Source organism: Poecilia formosa, unplaced genomic scaffold, assembly GCF_000485575.1.
Source record: "Poecilia formosa unplaced genomic scaffold, Poecilia_formosa-5.1.2 Scaffold114, whole genome shotgun sequence".
Lineage (NCBI taxonomy): Eukaryota > Metazoa > Chordata > Actinopteri > Cyprinodontiformes > Poeciliidae > Poecilia > Poecilia formosa.
In genome coordinates, this window is record NW_006800053.1 from 1018813 (window position 1) to 1036280 (window position 17468).

The window sequence follows — 17468 nt, forward strand, 5'->3', positions numbered from 1 at the left end:
AGAAAGAAGCAAGGAATGCAGCTTAGTCCGGTCAAAAAAATCCAGATGACCGAGAACAAACTTTCTTTTATGCCAAGTTTTGGTCTGAGGCTGAGGCTTGTTAGTGGATTGTCCTGCCCAGCAGTAATGCGCATACTGCGTAGGCTCCACGCTTACGCATTAGATCATACGGGAAGCAGTGGCGTCGTGAATGGCACACATATCCAGCCCCTCTCCTCTCCTCCTCCTGTATGAGGACTTCACTGCGTTGTAAATTACCCCCTTCGGCCCGTAATGCCGTCATTCGGCTAATAAAAGTTGCTGCTCGCATGCATTGGATCAATATCTCTATGCAGTAAAGAGAAAGATAAAAAAAAAAAGCCCTGCGCCACAGCTATAACTAGCTGAAGCAGAACGGGGTACAGAAATGTGCCATTACACGGTGGATGAAATGTGTTTTTAAAAGTGAACTAGTCGGATAATTAAACAGCATATACGCAGTTCTGACATTTTTGTAATGTTCAGCCATAGATAAACTGTTATTATGTCAATTACCCAAAGATAAGTGAAGCACCGTTACATTGTCATCAATGTTACCTCGTTAACAATTAAATGGCCAAAGCGGGCCTGTTTGAACTGGACCCGCTCAAAATGTGGCTTTGTACTCACTCACACAATTAACAATAACACGATGAAGTTTCTCGAAGCAGCTCCTCTCTCTGCTGGAGACCCGGCTGGTCGTGATGTTCTGCTCCCCACGCGCTCCATCATCCCCTTAACCTGCCCCGCGCGCCACACAGGCAACTTACCTGGTGTTTGTCAGCGAATCAGCGGTCGGCTCGACGTCCCCTCGTATGCGGCGGCAGCAGCAGCAGCAAACAGCTCCACACCGCCGAGATGCAGTCATGTATTTTTGGCTTGTGAGTGCGCACCACAGGCTCAGAGCGCTGCCTCTGAAGTGGGAGCCCCCCTCCAAAACGGAGCAGACTTGACCACTGCTGCTGCTCCCGCCTACGATGGACCCAAGCGCACCTAGATCCATATCACCCAGATCAATGCGCCCACACAGAGAGAAAGCTCTGTACGGAATGAGGAACAGGCGCAAAATTGCAAGATAAAGTCGTTTTCATTGCATTCTTTAATATGGACAAAATTGAACTTTTTTTTTTTTTTTTTGTCGGGATACTGCTGTGTGTCCCTTTAAAATCTATCACAAAAATATCTAGGTACCGCGCACGCCCACTGGATGTAGCCTAGAAACAATTGGGTTTCAGCTTGCGGCTCTTCATCTATTGGCTGTTAAAACACAGCTCCTTAATTTGATGGAAATAAATGCAATGAATATATAAAACCTCTCATAACTGTTTTGTTTGTTTGTTTTGTTTAGTTTTTTTTGTTCCAGAGGCGGTTCGAGCGTGGCGAGCGCCCTAACAAAGTCCCTCGACTCTGAGCAAACAGCCACCTGAGTAACCACATCTATATTTCATAATAAGCTCTAAATATGATTTTTAATCAGCTGTAGGAGTTGCAGTTATCAGGATTTTTATGTATTTGTATTGTTAAAGCCATGCTTTTTCAGCTCGATGTTGATGGATGGACAAATGGATGAAGGTGTGACGATGGACAAACAGATAAATGGACAAAAAAAGGATGGACAGGTGGATGGACAGACCAGCAGAGGAATGAACAAAAGGATGGTTGATGGATGGACGACTGAATAAAATCTAAATATGCTTTTCTTTCCATACTCTATTTTCATCAACGTCTGGAAAATATTTAAATTCCATATAATCATATTTTTCCAAACTGAAACATTGCAGCACATTAATAAAAGGCTTTATGGCATGATAGCCGAGTTTCCATCCCAAAAATGTGCAAAACTTTGTCAATATTCCGCTAACATATATATATATATATTATATATATATATATCACAATTGTAGTGTTTCCTTAAAATAAAGAATATTAAAATCAGATACAAGTTTGTTCACAAGATAATTAAAAAACATACCTGGTCATGATCCTCCAACTACTTCCTGTTTGAGCAACATCCATTTGTTGATCATGTGACTTTTGTGTTGAGGAAAAAACTTTTCATTGCAGTTTTGCAAAATAAACCAATTTTGATAGATTAAAAAAAAAAGAAATTTAAAAAAGCCAAAAACAAACACCCCACGCTGGGGCCAAAGTTTTTATCAAAAAAGGATTTTTTTTTAATTCATTTATTTTTTTTCCACAATTGGCATGTTTCCATAAAGCAAATTTATTTTCAAAATGCCAATTGCTTCACTCGAAAGTTATTTTTGTTGACAGCTCAGGAGGAACGGAAGCTAGTTTTCCTCATCTTTTTATTTAGAAGACCAACAATAACTAGTAAAATCCATATCACACAAGCTCTGCTTTGCTGTTGTGGAGATATATTTTGATAATTAATACTCCTCATAATACTTTTTTCAGAAAAGGAAAAAAAAAGTTTAAATATTAATAACCATGAGTCTTTTCTCCCTTAGAGGTTTAAATCCCAGTCATTCCTCCTCCTCTCTTAACGACAGCGACATCTGAATCCCAACATAACACCAATGAGAACGCTTGAGATTTCATAGCAAAGTTTTATTACAAATGAGAAAAAAAAAAGTCCTACATGGACAAAAGAGAGCACTTTTTGTGTCATTAAATAGTCGTCGGCTTGCACAGCAAAGTGTGGAAAACAAGCCGTCATGATAGTAAAGTTTACATCAGAGAGCGGAGAGGCATGTTGTGTTGTGGTTATGTACATTTTACTGTTTGGTTTCCTGCTTCAGCGTCCTCCTCTCCAGGCTGCTCCGCCCCTCTTCTTCCCTCCGCCCGGCCCTCCCTTGACTTTCTTCCTCACTCCGCTCGCCTGTTCCGTGTCGTCCTCGTCCCCGTCTCCACCTTTGGGCCTCCTCCGTTTCTCTCCCTGTTCCTTCATTTCCTGAACGAGAGTAACCATTGGTTTCGTCACGAATCACTCCAGACTTGTTCCCAAAGAAATCGGCACATTATTTTCACCCATCACCAATAACGCAATAAAGCAAACGGAAACTTAAGAAAAGAAAGAAAAAAAAACAGAAATCTGTTGGTTTTTTTTTACGTCTCCATTCTTGAGTGAGTGACGTAATTCAGCAGGAGTTTCTGTTCAGGATTTCTGCGCAGATAAATTGTCTGACTGACAAAAATCTCCAAACATATGAAACCTGATTCCCAGATTGAGCCAGAGATGAAAGTGACTCCTGATGATGAGTTCTTTTTTTTTTCCTCCTGTGGTTCACCACAGTTTGGATTTTTTTCCCCACTGGAAGTTTATTTCTGGTTACCCAGGATGTTGCCCATTTGCTTAAAAGGAGTTATTAAGAAAGAGCTAAGGGGAAAAAAACTTTTTTTTTTTTTGCTGCTTGATAAAATATTAATATAATTTTCAGTCACCAATTTGAAAGGTGTACCTTAAAAAGACAAACAAAATTTGATGTTTTCTGGAATTGTTCAAGTAAACTGTGAAACAAAAAGTTAGCTTACACAATAAAAGATTGAGTTTCACTGTCAATCTCACTGTGATTGGTTTTGGAGGATTTTATACCTTCAAACTGTTTGGTTTTTAAAACGTTATAAAACCGTTTAATACGACTATCGACTGATAAGAAGTCATTTTAATCAAGTAATGTGACCTTAGTCCTTTCTCCTTTCCTCTCTTTTCTTCAAGCCAGATAAAATAGTCTATCTTAGCGTAATGCTAAGCTAAAGATGAACGCTAGATGCTACTGAGGCTAACGCTAGCCCCAGTATTCCAAGGCACCGCATTTCTCTACTTGAGCGGCCAGGATTAGCACAATATTAATATTTTTATTTCTGGTGCTTTAAGTTCATGTTAGACGTAAAATTGATTGCTTAAAACAATAAAATACTAATTTATGTCCGTTTTAATCCTATTATCAAATAATACTAAATCAGATTTAAAAAAAACAACAATTAATAGATTAAGAAGTAATTATCCAAGAATGTATTGACTTCTAATTCAGCTAACTATTTAATGAAAAATTACTTTCTAAAATTAATGTTTTATTTTCCCTTCCGTTTTGTTAGCTTGCAGTTTCAAACAAATACTATTTGCTGTTCTTGATTTACCTTAATTAGATTAAGTTATTCTGACCTTATTTCTGAAACTCTTAAAAGCAAACTTTAGTCTTTAATCATACACATCCACACTGGAGTGTGATATTACTATTTATCATTCTGTGGGTTTTTCCATGTTGTATTCTTACATATTTTTGGTGTTGCTGAGTGAAGAATCCACAGAATATTCTGCTGCAAACTAATCTTAATTGAAAACTAATTTGGACCAAATTTCTCATAAACAAACCCGATTTCTCAACATTCACGCTTTGTACTGAACTGTCACATCATTTTATTTGTCTATTTTTATTTGCATATTTTTCACTTTTTGGTAGTTTTATTAGTTTGCATTATTCTTTTATCTTTTACTTAGTAGTTGAGCAGGTAGGTATTTTTTGGAGACTGAACTATTTGGCTTTTATTTTCCTGGTAATCAGGTGGTGTCCTATCTTGGAAGTTTTGAGCTGATTTACTAATTTTACAATTATTTATAATTATTGATACCCAAACCACAAGAGAGAACGTCGAGCATCGTCCAATGGAGACTTACCAGCCGGGCAAATCTCTGAGCCTCGCTCACTCTCTCCACCAGCATCATCACTTCCTCCTCCTGTGTGGGAAACGCCGGCAGTTTCTTCCCGATCAAACTTTCAATCCGCTGGAAAAGCTCCACATCATACCTTCAGGATCAGAGATGGCAAGATAAATAATAATAATAATAATAATAATAATAATAATAAACAATTAGAATGCGATGTTAAAATGATAAAATAAAATCTTTTTATTACTGTGTGACAAAAGTGATGGATTTTCCAGACCGCCCCGCTCTGGCTGTTCGCCCCACTCTGTGGATGTAGTCCTGGGAGAACAGACGGGATCACCGTCACCATTATATCGGAGAACTAAAATCAAATACTTACGACGACATAAAGCCCCGTCCTACCTTTGAATGCGTAGGGATGTCGTAGTTGATGACGCAGTCGACGTGCGGGATGTCCAGGCCTCTGGACGCCACATCCGTTGCCAGGAGAACGGAGCGCGACTTGGACTTGAACTTGTTGAGCGCGCCGAGACGTTTATTCTGACCAAAGCGGAGTGGTTGTTTCGTTTCAGAGTCTGCTATTTTAGCACTTTTCAGCTTAACGATTTAAAGGGAAGAAGCGAGCACTACCTGACTCATCTGTCCGTGAAGAGGGATGGCGGTGATGCCCAGGTTCCTCAACATGAGCGCCACCCGCTGGGCGTTGTTACAAGTGCTACAGAAAATCATGAAGGAGTTCCCGGCCAGCTCGTTCAGGATGGACACGAGGTAACAGTCCTGCAACGCAACAGGCCGTTTAAAACGCGCCGACAGAGAAAATAAAACAAAGGAAACCCGCTCGAGATCAGATCAAACCACTTCCTACCTTGTACTTGGATGGAATAAAGACGTAGTACTGCTGCAGCTTGTCTACTGTGGAGTACTTTGTGGATACGGCGCATTTTACAGGATCCTTCAGAGCTGCTCTTTGGAGCTTCTGGACCTGTAAGTCAACGCAACGCAACATCTGAGCTGGACCGACAAGAATTACAACGTGGGGAGTTTATAGAGAAATACAGAGGAGTGTGTGGATACCTTTTTGGTCATGGTGGCTGAGAACAGGAAGGTGCGTCTGTCTCTGGGAATGACTTTCAGGATCTTGTCCACCTGGAAAAACAAAAACAAAAACAAAACCCAAACACAGGCATTACAGGTGAACAGATTCTGTGTTGAAATGAGCTGAAGTGACGTCGCCGCTCGCCGCTCTGGTGTTGTGTGTCGGTTGGTGTATTTCCACCCGTCGTACGATTGTGAAATTTCAGATTTTGAAAATAAATGCGCTTAGTGGAAACACGGCAATTTAACAAAAAAAAAGAAAAAAAGAAAAAAGATTTTGCACTAGGATGAGATGGTTTTAGGAACGTGTAGAAATTTTGCAAAACTGTAATCACACGAGTCACATGGTCAACAACCGGACGTCGCCACTGACGGAAACCACAAAGAAAGATGACAGGAAGTAGTGGGAGGATCACGGCGCAGCATGGTTTTTAATGACTTATTGTCTGGACATAGTTATCCACATGTGATTTTAATTGTGGTTCTTATTTGATGATGGAAACAGCACACTTGCGAAATTGTTTTTTTTTTTTGTTTGTTTTTTTTTTCCAGATTAGCGGAATATTGATGTTTCTTCTAGTTCAACCAGAATGGAAAAGAGGTTTGTGCAATGATAGAGAATATGGCCTGAGGAGGTGAACACCCTACATCAAGGTGTGCATAAATATCAGCCAGCTTCTTTTCTTCAGGCAAAAATGGGCCAAAAAATTTCAGTTGAACTGACTCATTAAAAAATGACAAAGTCTCTTGAAAACGCTGCAATACTGAGGATCAAAAAACCATCAAAACAGGGTTACAAGACAGAATAAGCTTCTATTACAAATGTGTGCAAAACTCTGTCGATATTCCGCTATTATCATAAAAACACAATTTATGACAATAAATAAGAAATGCAATTAAAATCGCACGTGAGTAAGCTTGATCACGCAAAAAGAAATAAAAAATATGCCAACGGAAGCACAGCTGTAGTCACAAATTACTTATCAAGGATTTTTTTCCCTTTTATTTCATTTAAGTTTGTTGAAATAGCGTTAAAAAAGCGAATAGGTTAAAGGAGAGTGAATACCAGTCCGTCCTGTCGGGACCCACCTCAGTCTCAAAGTCCATATTGAGAATCCGGTCTGCTTCATCCATGACCAGGAACTTCAGAGCTCGCAGGGAGAAGCCCTTTGTGTTCTCCATGTGGTCGATCAACCGACCAGGAGTGGCTAAGTAAAAAAAAAAAAGGATATATATTTGTTAATTTTTACATGTACAAAGTTTATTCCTTTCTTTATGGTTAACATACTTTTTGATAACATCTCTGCAAAAAAAAAAAACATCAATAGTAGGGACACAAAACAATTAATCGACCAACTATTAATTGTGGATCAATGATTTAATAGATTAAAATTTGTTCCATTCAATTAACTAATAAAGCCCACTTAGTACTTCTTTTAGTGTTGTAGTTTCACCGCCATCCAGCAGAGGGCGCCGCTGGGTGATGATACAAAATTGAAGATGGCAGACGCATCTCATAAGACAAACGGTCCAAACGGAGTCCGTAATGAGATTAAAAATGCACTTCAAGCGGTTCTGTTACGAATTATCAACGTTCTTATACCTTCTTAAATTATCACCAAAGTAGCGCTCGTTCAGCAGAGCTGCGTGACGGAGCAGCTTCAGCTTATCAACAAAATTTACTGATTTGCTACAAAACGGGGGACAAGAAGCAGGATAAATACATACCGTTAATAAACACGGTTGATTCTGAGGGCTTTTTATGTTTAGTAATGTGAGAAAATCACAATTTTCTGTTTATTCAGTCAAAATTTAACACAGCTGACACACAAAAATGCTTAAAGATAATTATGCGTTTTCATTTTTATGGGTTTTTTTTTTTAACTCCACATAAGAAAAAGTTGTTATGAAAGACGATATGCCCTCTTGATACAAAAGAAAACTTGGGCTTTTAAGAAAATGGCTGCTTATCAGTTAATCATTAGTCGATTGATAAGATTCATCAACTTTAGATTAACTCATTAAATTGATAACTTGCATCCTTAATTATTCTCTTACCGATAACAATATGTGGCTTTTTTGCCAACACCAATGACTGGGACATCATGTCGATTCCTCCAACAATCACAGCTGCAACAGATGTGAGACGAGTTGAAAATTAATAATTTTTTTTTAAAAAAGTGTTTCCATCCCCAACAACAAACCAGGTAATGTTTCATGGACACATACCACATTTGACCCCGATGCTGGAGCCCAGAGCCTCAAACTGCTCGGAGATCTGGAAGGCCAGCTCTCTGGTGGGGGTGAGGACCAGGGTGTGGAGCCGCTGAGGTGAAGCCAGCAGCGACTGGAGGATCGGCAGAGCGAACGCACCGGTCTTACCCGAACCCGTCTCTGCCAAGCCAATGACGTCTCTGCCTGCGGTTTCAGGAGGATCAACACAACTTATTGGCTGTTGGATTTTACATTTAGGCTTGAAAGTATGAACAGTGGAATGAAAGGTTTAAACACAAAGCATGTTTGTGTGTTAGAACGGCCTAGTCCAAGTTCAGATCAAAATCCATTTGTGGGAAAAGATTAGAAAACAGTTCTCAGACACTCTACATCAACTTTGAACCTAAAGGAATTGGCTAAACTAGGAAAAAAAATGTGCCCCCCCAAAAAACTGCAGATCTATAAATTAAAGGTGGCTCTACAAAATATTTACACAGGGAGTGCCGAATTTAGACGCACACCACACTTTGCAGATCTGCATTTCTGGAAGAAAGAGAGAATTTGGAAAACCTTGCAAACATGCACTATTTTATGTTGGGCAGTCATGCAGTGTATCAATAATAATCAAATTAAGCGACAAAATAGGAACAAGTTCAATGGTTATGATCAGGCATGTCGCAAAAATTAAAACGAGCTCAACAATTTCCATTTGCATAATTTAGCGTTTTTCTCTTTTCTCTATCAAAAAATGGATCTCAAACATATTCAGTCTGGTGCTTTGGTCTCAACTAGCCATTTTTTAAGGACAGCTTACATTTAATTACATTACATTTAATTTGTTTGTTTATATATTTGGGATATTTTTTATAAGTGTCTCCCAGTTCCAATGTTAAATGTTCACTAGAATTTAAAGTTTATTGATCTTTAAGAATGTGTTCTTGCAATATTATGTCACTACTATTATACTACAATAATATTTATTGCTATAATTACTTTATTTTCCAACTATTTGTCATTCAAAACAACATACTACTAGCAGGGCAGAAGTTAGTTTCCAATGGAGCTAAATATCTGCCATTTCTCCATTGCGTCCTGTACACCTGACTTGTTTTCTCTCGTAAGCATTGTAAACTATTTGGCACGTAGAGTGAGAAAAGTAACTTGTATCAAACCTTGAAGTGCTACTGGAATAGCTTCCACCTGAATCTTGGTTGGACTCTTCCATCCCAGCTGATCACAAGCTTCACATAGCACCTCGGTAACACCCTGCAGAGGTAAAAAAAAAAAAAAAAAAAAAAAAAAAAGAAGGCTGCTATGGCGTTTTTAATACAGTTAGACATATTTCAGACACTGACACAAAGTAACGACGTCTCATTTCAGGAAATAATGTTTACAAAACGCGTTAGCTTCGCTTAGCTAATGCGAAATCCGACAACGCTTTGTTGCTAACGTCATCTTTTATAGGCTCTGGGGAAACAAACCTACCAGGTCCTTGAATGTCTTCACCGCCTCCTCACTTTCTCCAGTATTAACCTGTCCTTCATCATCGTCGCTGCCAGACTCCTCCGGCCTTACACCGGTATTTTGCTCAGGACTCCGGTCCTCCATGCTTCCCCGTCTCAACGTGTCTTCCCGTCTGAACTGCGCAGCTGCGGAAACGCGGACCCACAGCATGACGGGAAGTGGAGTTTTTCTGACAACTTCATTATCGACATCCCGAAGCTTAAACAATATTTTATTTTACACTTCAAACAACGACAAAATGAATTAGTTTAGGAAGTTTCATCCGGTCGTTGCTTCCATCTTCTTCAGCAGCAACATGACAACAAAACATGTTTGAACCGATTTTTATTTGGCTTCAGGACAAACCGCTTCACACGTCATATTTAGATGATCGGCCATAGAAACAAAAAGAATAATCAATTACACAAAGTTTCATCACTGAGGTCAAATAACTTGTTGGAAAAGAAGCACATTTTCAGACTTAAAAAATAAAAACATACCGTGCAGAGCATAGTGTTCAGTTAATCACCAATCGAAATGTTTTAATACGCACTTAGGATCAAATTTATTATGCTAAAATTGTAGCCCAAATAGTTTTTTTTTTACTTTCGATGAGAGCAACGATATTACTGAATGTTCTAAATACAGCTACTTCTACAACTCTGCACAGCAAATGAGAGAAAAAATAAAAAACGTTCTGTAGTTCGTAGACTCTTACAGCAGTCCCTCCATCTCTCTCATGAATGCTTCATAAACCTGGTCTTTAGTCTTCATGCTGGGCTGAGGAGCAGACCCCACTTGCGACGGGTTGGCCAACCCCATAGGAGCAGCCACCTGCTGTTTCTGCCACTGTCCTCCCATCCCGTCGTCTCCCCTCCGTCCTGCCGCAACCCTGCCCGCTTTCTCCAGGGGCCCCGTCGACGGCCCCCGCATCGGCCCACTCGTGTCTCTACGCACCCGCAGCGCCGTTGGCACGAAGCGGGTGACCTCCGCCTTGGGGTTGATGATTTGAGGCTTGGCAGAGATGGTGGCGCCCCCTGCGCCCGCCGCCCCTCCGGCCGCCGCCGAGGTGATGTTGGCTCTTTTCTCGATGGTGGCCGTGTGGTGGTGGCTGCCGGCCGTGCCGGGCGGAGGCGGCATCTGCATGACGCTGGGTCGCATGGGCATGGCCGGCGGCGGCATGCTGCTCTGTGGGCCGTCCTGGCCGGAGCCGGGGGCCTTCTGCCTCGGCACGATGCTGGGAGGGGCGCTGAGCACGTTGGAGTTGAGAGGCGGAGGAAACATGGAGAGGGGGGGCGCCATGGGGCGAGGAGGGCCTCCGGCTCTCGGAGGAGGAGGGGGGATACCTGAGCGGAGAGACGCACAAAACATGGGAGTTTAATGAAAACAAATACAGAAAAGTACAGAAAACGTGGGCAGGTCAAGGTGTCATGTAAAAGTATTCACGCTAGGGCTGAGCGAGCTTTAAAAGTTTTATTGTGATATTTTGGGATAACGATAAAAGTGACAATAAGAAGTATTTATTGCTTCTTCCCATCATATTTTTAAATTTGCTAGTTGGTGTGGACATTTATCATAAAACAAAATTGGTTATAAGATTTTTGATTTATTGTTGTCACAATAAATTCCTATTAATGATGCTTAATTATTGATTAACAGCACTAAGGCCCGCCTCCTGGCTCTGATTGGTTATTTTTGGGAGGAAGTGAAGGAGCTTGATCTTTTCACAGATTATCTGTCTCATATTATACTGTCAGACAGGAAAATGTGACAATTTTAACAAATATGTAAAAAACATTTTTTTTAATAAAAGTTGAATACTGCAGCTTTAAGACTCGTTTACAGATTAACGCAGCTAATCTGTGAATCTCTGCAGCTCCTCCAGAGTTATCATGGCTCACTGGTGAAAGCAACTAATAGAACACAATTTTTATTCACAACCATCAGAGTAAAAACAATTTCTGTTAGTTAAAATATTGAAAAATGGGTTTCTTTTCCTTCCACTATTCAAGTATTTGATCAACCACATAAAATCAAACTAAAACTCACTGAAGTTCTGCTGTAACATGGAAATGTGAAAAAGTTTAAGAGGTGTGAATATCTCCACATAACCCCTACCTGGTGGTCCTGGAGGTGGTAGTCTGGGAGGTGGTCCACGCGGCGGAGGGCCTGGAGGGAGACTGGGCGGGGGGCCTGGAGGAGGGCCGGGCGGTCGGCCGGGTGGGGGACCAGGGGGCAGTAGACGAGGCATCGGGCCCCGGATCCCTCCAGGCATACCAGGGGGCCTCAAGAACGGAGGGGCGCCTAGAAACGGCAGAGCATTTCCTCTGGGTTACAGGCTGAACTCTGAACAACAACCAGCTTCTTCTGGTGAACCAAACCAACCTGGAGGTGGCACCGGGGGCGGGCCAGAAGGCGGACCGGGGGGTCTCATTGGAGGAGCCGGCGGAGGTCCTAGAGGAGGGGGCCCGGTCATCGGTGGGCCCTGCATGGGGGGAGGTCCCTGCTGCCCCACTGCCCCAGGAGGAGGGGGCAGGCGCTGGTTGGGCATCATGTGGGGCTGGGGGTCCCCCGGCGGGCCCCGGTCCTCGGTGTCGGAGCCGTCCGACTCGTCCGTGTATTCCTCCTCTACTTCCTCTTCCTCCTCTTCCTCAGGAATGGACTGACCTGAAGATAAAGAAAGAAACAGAATGCAGCACTTTTTCACGTTAGAAAATAAGTACATGTAGTAACGAGTAGAGATGCTCCGATTCGATATTAAAATCTGGGCCATATCCGTATCGATACTGAAAAAAAATCTGAGTATCGGTGACAATGTGCCCGATCCATAAGTTCAGCCTAATTCTATGCTTTGTGTTCTGAGTGACTTCATGATTTATTATTTATTTTACAAACAGAATATTTATTTAAAACAATTCTGTAACGTTACAAACTGCATCAAATTTTATCAGTTTATATTTAAACAAAAATATGTTTGTGAATAAAAGTCTGTAAATTAACTTAGGTTAGCTTAGCTGCCTGGCTTTGTTAAATAAAAAAATATCAAGCAATTTTTCATAATCTAATTTTACAAAAAAAATCTAATTTTAAGCGTTTTGAATCGATTCACAATTTCCAGGACTAGTAATTGTGATTCTGTGATGGAGGGTACCTGCCATCCGTAACATCATGGCCTGCAGGGGAGTGATGGCCTTCGTCTTCTTCACCACTCTCTTCTTCTTCCTCTTTCCATCCCGGGACTCGTCGGCTGCGAGATCTGCAAAACGCACACTGCGACCTGCAGGGGGCGGATGTCCACGCAGTAAGTTAGTGAGAGTAGGAGACCCTCTAATGTGCCGGACGTTTCCGGCGCCACTCACCGGCGTGTCTCTCGCTCCTGTCCTCGTCCCGGTCACCGTCTGCGCCTTCGTCTCCGTCTTCCTCACTGTCTTCCTCCGAGTCGCTGTCATCGTCCGCATCGTCCCGGTCCCTGTCGCTGTCACTCCCGCTGTCCCGGTCACGCCCAAGGTCCCCGGCGGAGTCCCGGTCCAGCCCAGGGATGGACGGTTCTGCGCCGACAGATGGGGGCAGAGGGGAACAAATGGAGAGATGAAATGTGGTGAGAAAAAGCTAGGTTTGGTTAACGAGTCAGGAAAACGGTTTGAGCGTCACCTGCTTCGGCGCCGTAGATTTGTCGAGACGGGATGCCGTACAGCGCCAGAACCTGCGGCGGCGGGGGCCCTGGTGGGGGCCCCGGTGGTTTCTTTCCAGGGGGTAAACGAGGGAGACTGGGGACTGACACCAGTCCAGGTCCGGTCGTCGGTTTGCTGAGACGTTCAGGGAAAAACAGAATTACTGCTGCTGCAAACAGTTTGTGGCATCATGAAGACGCCTTAAGCAAATAAAAACCTAAAAAGGGAGATGAGCATTTATATTCAGCACCACCGAGTCGAGGCTTTGGAGAATCAACTTTAAGTTCAATCACGATAATTGTTTTGGTTTTTCTTTTTTCAACAAAAGCTCCCACTCCTTCACAGGACTTCCTTTCTTTAACAAATCTTGAAAGAAACTTCTGCGAGGAGGAAAACAAAGCGTTTAACACGTCAAATTTGATGAGTCACCTTAAACACAACCATCACTTTGACACAGTGTTCAGGCTGTAGGATGGCTTAGCGTAACGCTGCCCCCTACTGGTCCTATTTGTATGGGCTTCATCATGGAAATAAGGGCTATAAATATCAATAATTACACATTAGTAAAATAAATCAATGTACATTTTCTATTTTGTATTTGTGGAATGCATGTTTTTTTCACTTTGCTTTTATTTTTAATCCCTGATCAATTCTAGAAACATTTTCCTTTTTTCTCTCGTTTTATTTAAATAGATGTTAATTTGAGATATGATCTCTGTTGATATATTTTGGCTCAATGATAGCTTTTCATTTTAAAATTCTATATATTTTAAAGAGAAACTGTTTCTGGATTTGTGTAGAGTGCTGATGTCAGACAGAGTATCCAAAATGTTTACTCAAGTAAGAGTAAAAACATATTTGGTAAAACTGCTACTCAAGCACTGAGTAACTGATAAAAACAATCGTTTAATATTTAAAAATTACACGATCAGACGGACCAAAAGGCAACATTATGTGGAAATTTGGGTATTTTTATGGACCCGAATGAAAACAATTAATTTTGTAGCATAGTGCTAGTTTGGGGAAGTAAAATTTTTCCAAATCAGTTTCTGTCAACATAAAATTTATGAAACTTTAACAAAAACTGCAGGTGTTTGTCTGGTGAATTTTTGCTGTAAACAAGCCTGTTCTTCATTCACTCAAGTTACTCAGAGGTTTTACTGAAATAAGAGCAGCGATACTTCATAATAAAATGACTCAAGTTAAAGTAAAAATACTCCTAAAAGTCCCTTTTTTTTCCAATAAGTAACTTGAGTAAAAATAGCTGGTTACAATGCAAGTCTGACTTTTGCTCACTAGCCTTCCTAGTCGGTATGTTGTCGGTTTCAAAGTGAACTTGTCTTATCATCTAATTGGTATAACAGATTGACTGAATCCAGCACATCGAATTTCCATCAAATCTGAGAATCTCTGTTTTGCCCGTTGACGAAGCAAAACGATGCTCTCCAGAAAGCGTCAACAAACGGAGCCCACCCAAAAGCCGAGGTCTTCTTGAGGATGGACGGAGGCTGAGCCCTCGGTAACGGGATGTCCTGGATGTGGATGTTGGACGGGGCGTGAGGCATGTCGGGTAGCGGAATGCTGTCCACTTCCACTGACTCTGCGTTCTGGAAAACAATACGCATTTACAGTTAGGAAGCTCACAGCATACAGGGATTGAATAATTCTCAACTTTAAATTAGCTAGAATGGGTTGAACAGAAAAAAAAAAAAAAAGACATTTTCATCACACCACAAAAAGCCGTTTTTACAGGTTTCAGATAGAAATGTGAACAGGGTTTGGGTCGCACCTTGACCGAGTCGAAGTAAAGAGCCAGCTGCCCTCGCTTGGTCTCGTACTCCAGCTCCAGTTTGCGCAGCTCCTTGTAGGTCTCAGGGTTCTCCCTCTCATACAGATGGACGATGCGTTCAAACGTCTCCCGTAACTTCTTCCGCTTGTCCCTCAGCACTTTCTCGTTCAGCAAGGGCTGCTGAACGGGGTTAAACTCTTTAAAAAAAAAAGAAAAAGGCAAAGAGGCATTAAAAAAAAATAGATTCACTTATCTTATATTAAATTATATTAACTGCAACAAATTCCTCCTCTCACCCATCTCATCCAGCTTTTCCATGTCTCTGATGATTTGTCTGGGATCTTTCATCTTCAGCACAGCTGCTCTCACCATCATCCTCTGCTTCTTGTTCTGCCAAACGAATCCACCACGTCAGCGACTCAATAAAACACCAGCTAGATTTAAGCGAATGTTGTACGTTTACCTTTTTTAACTCCCTCTTCCTGGCCTCCTTTCCTGTGAAAAGCAGGGAGAAAAAAAAAGTTACAGTTAATGCACCCACATCAACCTACTGGTACAGAAAAACGTCGTTCCGGTGTTGCTGAACAGGTCAGCGGCTTTGTTTACAAACTCATACTTACTAGCCTGGTCGGTGGGATTCATGAACTTCCCACTCTTGGTGGAGGAGGTGGAACGTCGCCCCATTTTTGCGGTGTGTCTCCTTCACCCTGGTTGTAAAGAAATGTTTTAAATAAAGTTCACGATGCAAATCTTTTAAAAGTGTTGAGCGTTTTTAACTTGTATGTAGCTATCAGTGACTTGGCAGCTGCTGTTTTTGCTTCATTTGCTGGATTTGTGAGCATTTTGGGTTCTAGGAAACAAAATGCTCACAGCAAATCAAATAAGCCTAAAAATCTTTTTTTTTGTTTTGTTTTGTTAGGATTTAATTTACTCGAGGCCAATTAGACCAAATAATCCGCTAATGTTTTCAAGTGCTTCTCTATCCAAGCCTGAGCTAAGTTGGATGACTACGTTTCAGGATTTAACCAGAAAATTTGCTCTAAAAAAGCCAAACAACCAGAAGTAGAAGGTTATTTTTAATGATAAAAACATTTTCTGCTGTAACAAGCTTGACCTTTTGACCTGAGGTGAACCGATTTAGAGGCCAGATGGGAATTACCCAATTGTTCCTCAACCGGCTCCGAACCACAAGTCAAATGGCAAAAAAAAAATCTCGGGCTTTTTTTCTAATCACTAAATGTTTCCAAACAAAGAATTCCCACCATTTCTGGTCCATAAATGCATCAATTAGCAGTAAATGGGTCAATTTAATGTGTAATTAATGTGTTTAGTAAATATAACAAATGCACAAATGATATTGATATATAGACAACTTGTGTTTGCATAGCAAACTGGAAAATGAAATCAATGACATATTGTTTACATATTTATATATAAATATTTAGATATTTACAGCGTTCAATATTTCATGATATTGTAGCAGCAGTAAGAATTATAAGTGATTTTGCACTTTAAATGAAAGAAATTTGATCATTTTAGTCATTTCTGACATACCTTTTTGTGACTCGTTCTTGACTAGTTTATGTAAAACACTCTTCTGGTTTTTTACTTAAATCAACTATTACAGTGAAATAACAAACATTTATTCTAGCCAGCGAAAAAGATTGAACATCCATGCAAGATTGTTGAGCGTTTCAAGGACATATATATTCATAAAATTAAAACATCTCTTCTCGTCGTGGCTGACTGCCTTTAACATCGTGTAGATGCAATGAAGAATTCTAAAACTAAACTCTCGCCAAGCAAAACAATCACTGCTCTACTGATTAGTTTGACTTATTGATAAAAGTGAAAAATATCGCTTTACGTCTTGTGGCACTTAGCCACTGTCAGCTAACAGGTTAGCCAAGACTCTTTCTTAAGTTAACATAAAATGTCTATATGACTCGGTGCAAGGGAGATAAGATAACACATATACTTTGAAAACAATTAGCTCCATGGACTTAGACTCTATAGAAACTCAGAACTCCCAGGTGGTCATATTAGCATGCACCTGAAGCTAAACCCGCGTTAGCATCAACACCAGCAGCAAGGGAAGCATCGCTGGTTTTACCTTTCTTTAGTAAAGAAATACAGGCCGCGGCGAGGTTCAGACAGCCCTCCGGGTACACACAGCACGGGAAGAGTTACTGTTTGTGGTCCTAAAGATACAATCCCCACCCAGGACTTATTTTAAAACAACGAATGTGTTAGCCATCCGCCATGTTTGCTGCTGCGTGCAGGAGCGGAAAGGCAACTCTGACGTCACCAAAACGAAGAAAAAGTAAAATCATGACTGTTATTTTGGAATCTTGAGGATTATGTTTGTATTTAGTGTTCAAAAACATGTTATTATTCTAGAGATAATAAATTATTGAATACTCATTATATAATACAGATAGAAACTTGTCTCTAAATATATTTATATATTTTTCTCGTTAGTCATATTTTCCTTTGCAAATTCTAGGTTCTGCCCTCTAGTGGCCGGAAGGGGTAACTGCAATACCAT

General features: G+C 41.0%; 3 protein-coding genes across 3 annotated transcripts in view; all 3 read right to left on the bottom strand.

Moving 5' to 3' along the window:
• Positions 1–986, bottom strand: part of LOC103143665 (myosin-10) — an 82326-nt gene extending 81340 nt beyond the window's left edge. Inside the window, exon 1 of the mRNA XM_016675463.1 lies at positions 789–986. The gene's annotated coding sequence lies outside the window, so the exon portion shown is untranslated. The remainder of the gene's footprint in view (positions 1–788) is intronic.
• A 1582-nt stretch (positions 987–2568) lies between these two features.
• Positions 2569–9624, bottom strand: ddx47 (DEAD (Asp-Glu-Ala-Asp) box polypeptide 47). Its single transcript, XM_007560288.2, has 12 exons — positions 9443–9624; positions 9130–9223; positions 7973–8161; positions 7802–7873; positions 6833–6951; positions 5723–5794; positions 5514–5630; positions 5279–5425; positions 5051–5188; positions 4896–4966; positions 4658–4787; positions 2569–2932 (listed from the first exon to the last, which is right to left on the bottom strand). The coding sequence occupies exons 1-12, from the start codon at positions 9563–9565 to the stop codon at positions 2777–2779; spliced, it is 1428 nt and encodes a 475-aa protein (XP_007560350.1). The 5' UTR covers positions 9566–9624; the 3' UTR covers positions 2569–2776.
• A 164-nt stretch (positions 9625–9788) lies between these two features.
• On the bottom strand, positions 9789–17219 carry wbp11 (WW domain binding protein 11). Its single transcript, XM_007560289.2, has 12 exons — positions 17034–17219; positions 15541–15627; positions 15384–15415; positions 15217–15310; positions 14921–15117; positions 14605–14738; positions 13112–13266; positions 12820–13008; positions 12612–12737; positions 11846–12127; positions 11579–11764; positions 9789–10806 (listed from the first exon to the last, which is right to left on the bottom strand). Exons 2-12 carry the CDS (start codon positions 15602–15604, stop codon positions 10175–10177), a joined length of 2091 nt encoding a protein of 696 aa, XP_007560351.1. The 5' UTR covers positions 15605–15627; positions 17034–17219; the 3' UTR covers positions 9789–10174.
• Positions 17220–17468: the final 249 nt, after the last annotated feature.

What these genes read in the sequence shown, in the direction of transcription:
- ddx47 (XM_007560288.2), bottom strand. Translation starts at nt 9,565, where the DNA reads ATGGAGGACCGGAGTCCTGAGCAAAATACCGGTGTAAGGCCGGAGGAG. An exon ending in TTCACGGACAGATGAGTCAG is followed by an intron (nt 5,189 to 5,278) that starts GTAGTGCTCGCT and finishes CGCTTTGGTCAG; the next exon opens with AATAAACGTCTCGGCGCGCT. An exon ending in TCCATCACTTTTGTCACACA is followed by an intron (nt 4,788 to 4,895) that starts GTAATAAAAAGA and finishes CTGATCCTGAAG; the next exon opens with GTATGATGTGGAGCTTTTCC.
- wbp11 (XM_007560289.2), bottom strand. Translation starts at nt 15,604, where the DNA reads ATGGGGCGACGTTCCACCTCCTCCACCAAGAGTGGGAAGTTCATGAAT. An exon ending in GGAAGAGGGAGTTAAAAAAG is followed by an intron (nt 15,311 to 15,383) that starts GTAAACGTACAA and finishes TTCGTTTGGCAG; the next exon opens with AACAAGAAGCAGAGGATGAT. An exon ending in CATGATGTTACGGATGGCAG is followed by an intron (nt 12,128 to 12,611) that starts GTACCCTCCATC and finishes CTTTATCTTCAG; the next exon opens with GTCAGTCCATTCCTGAGGAA.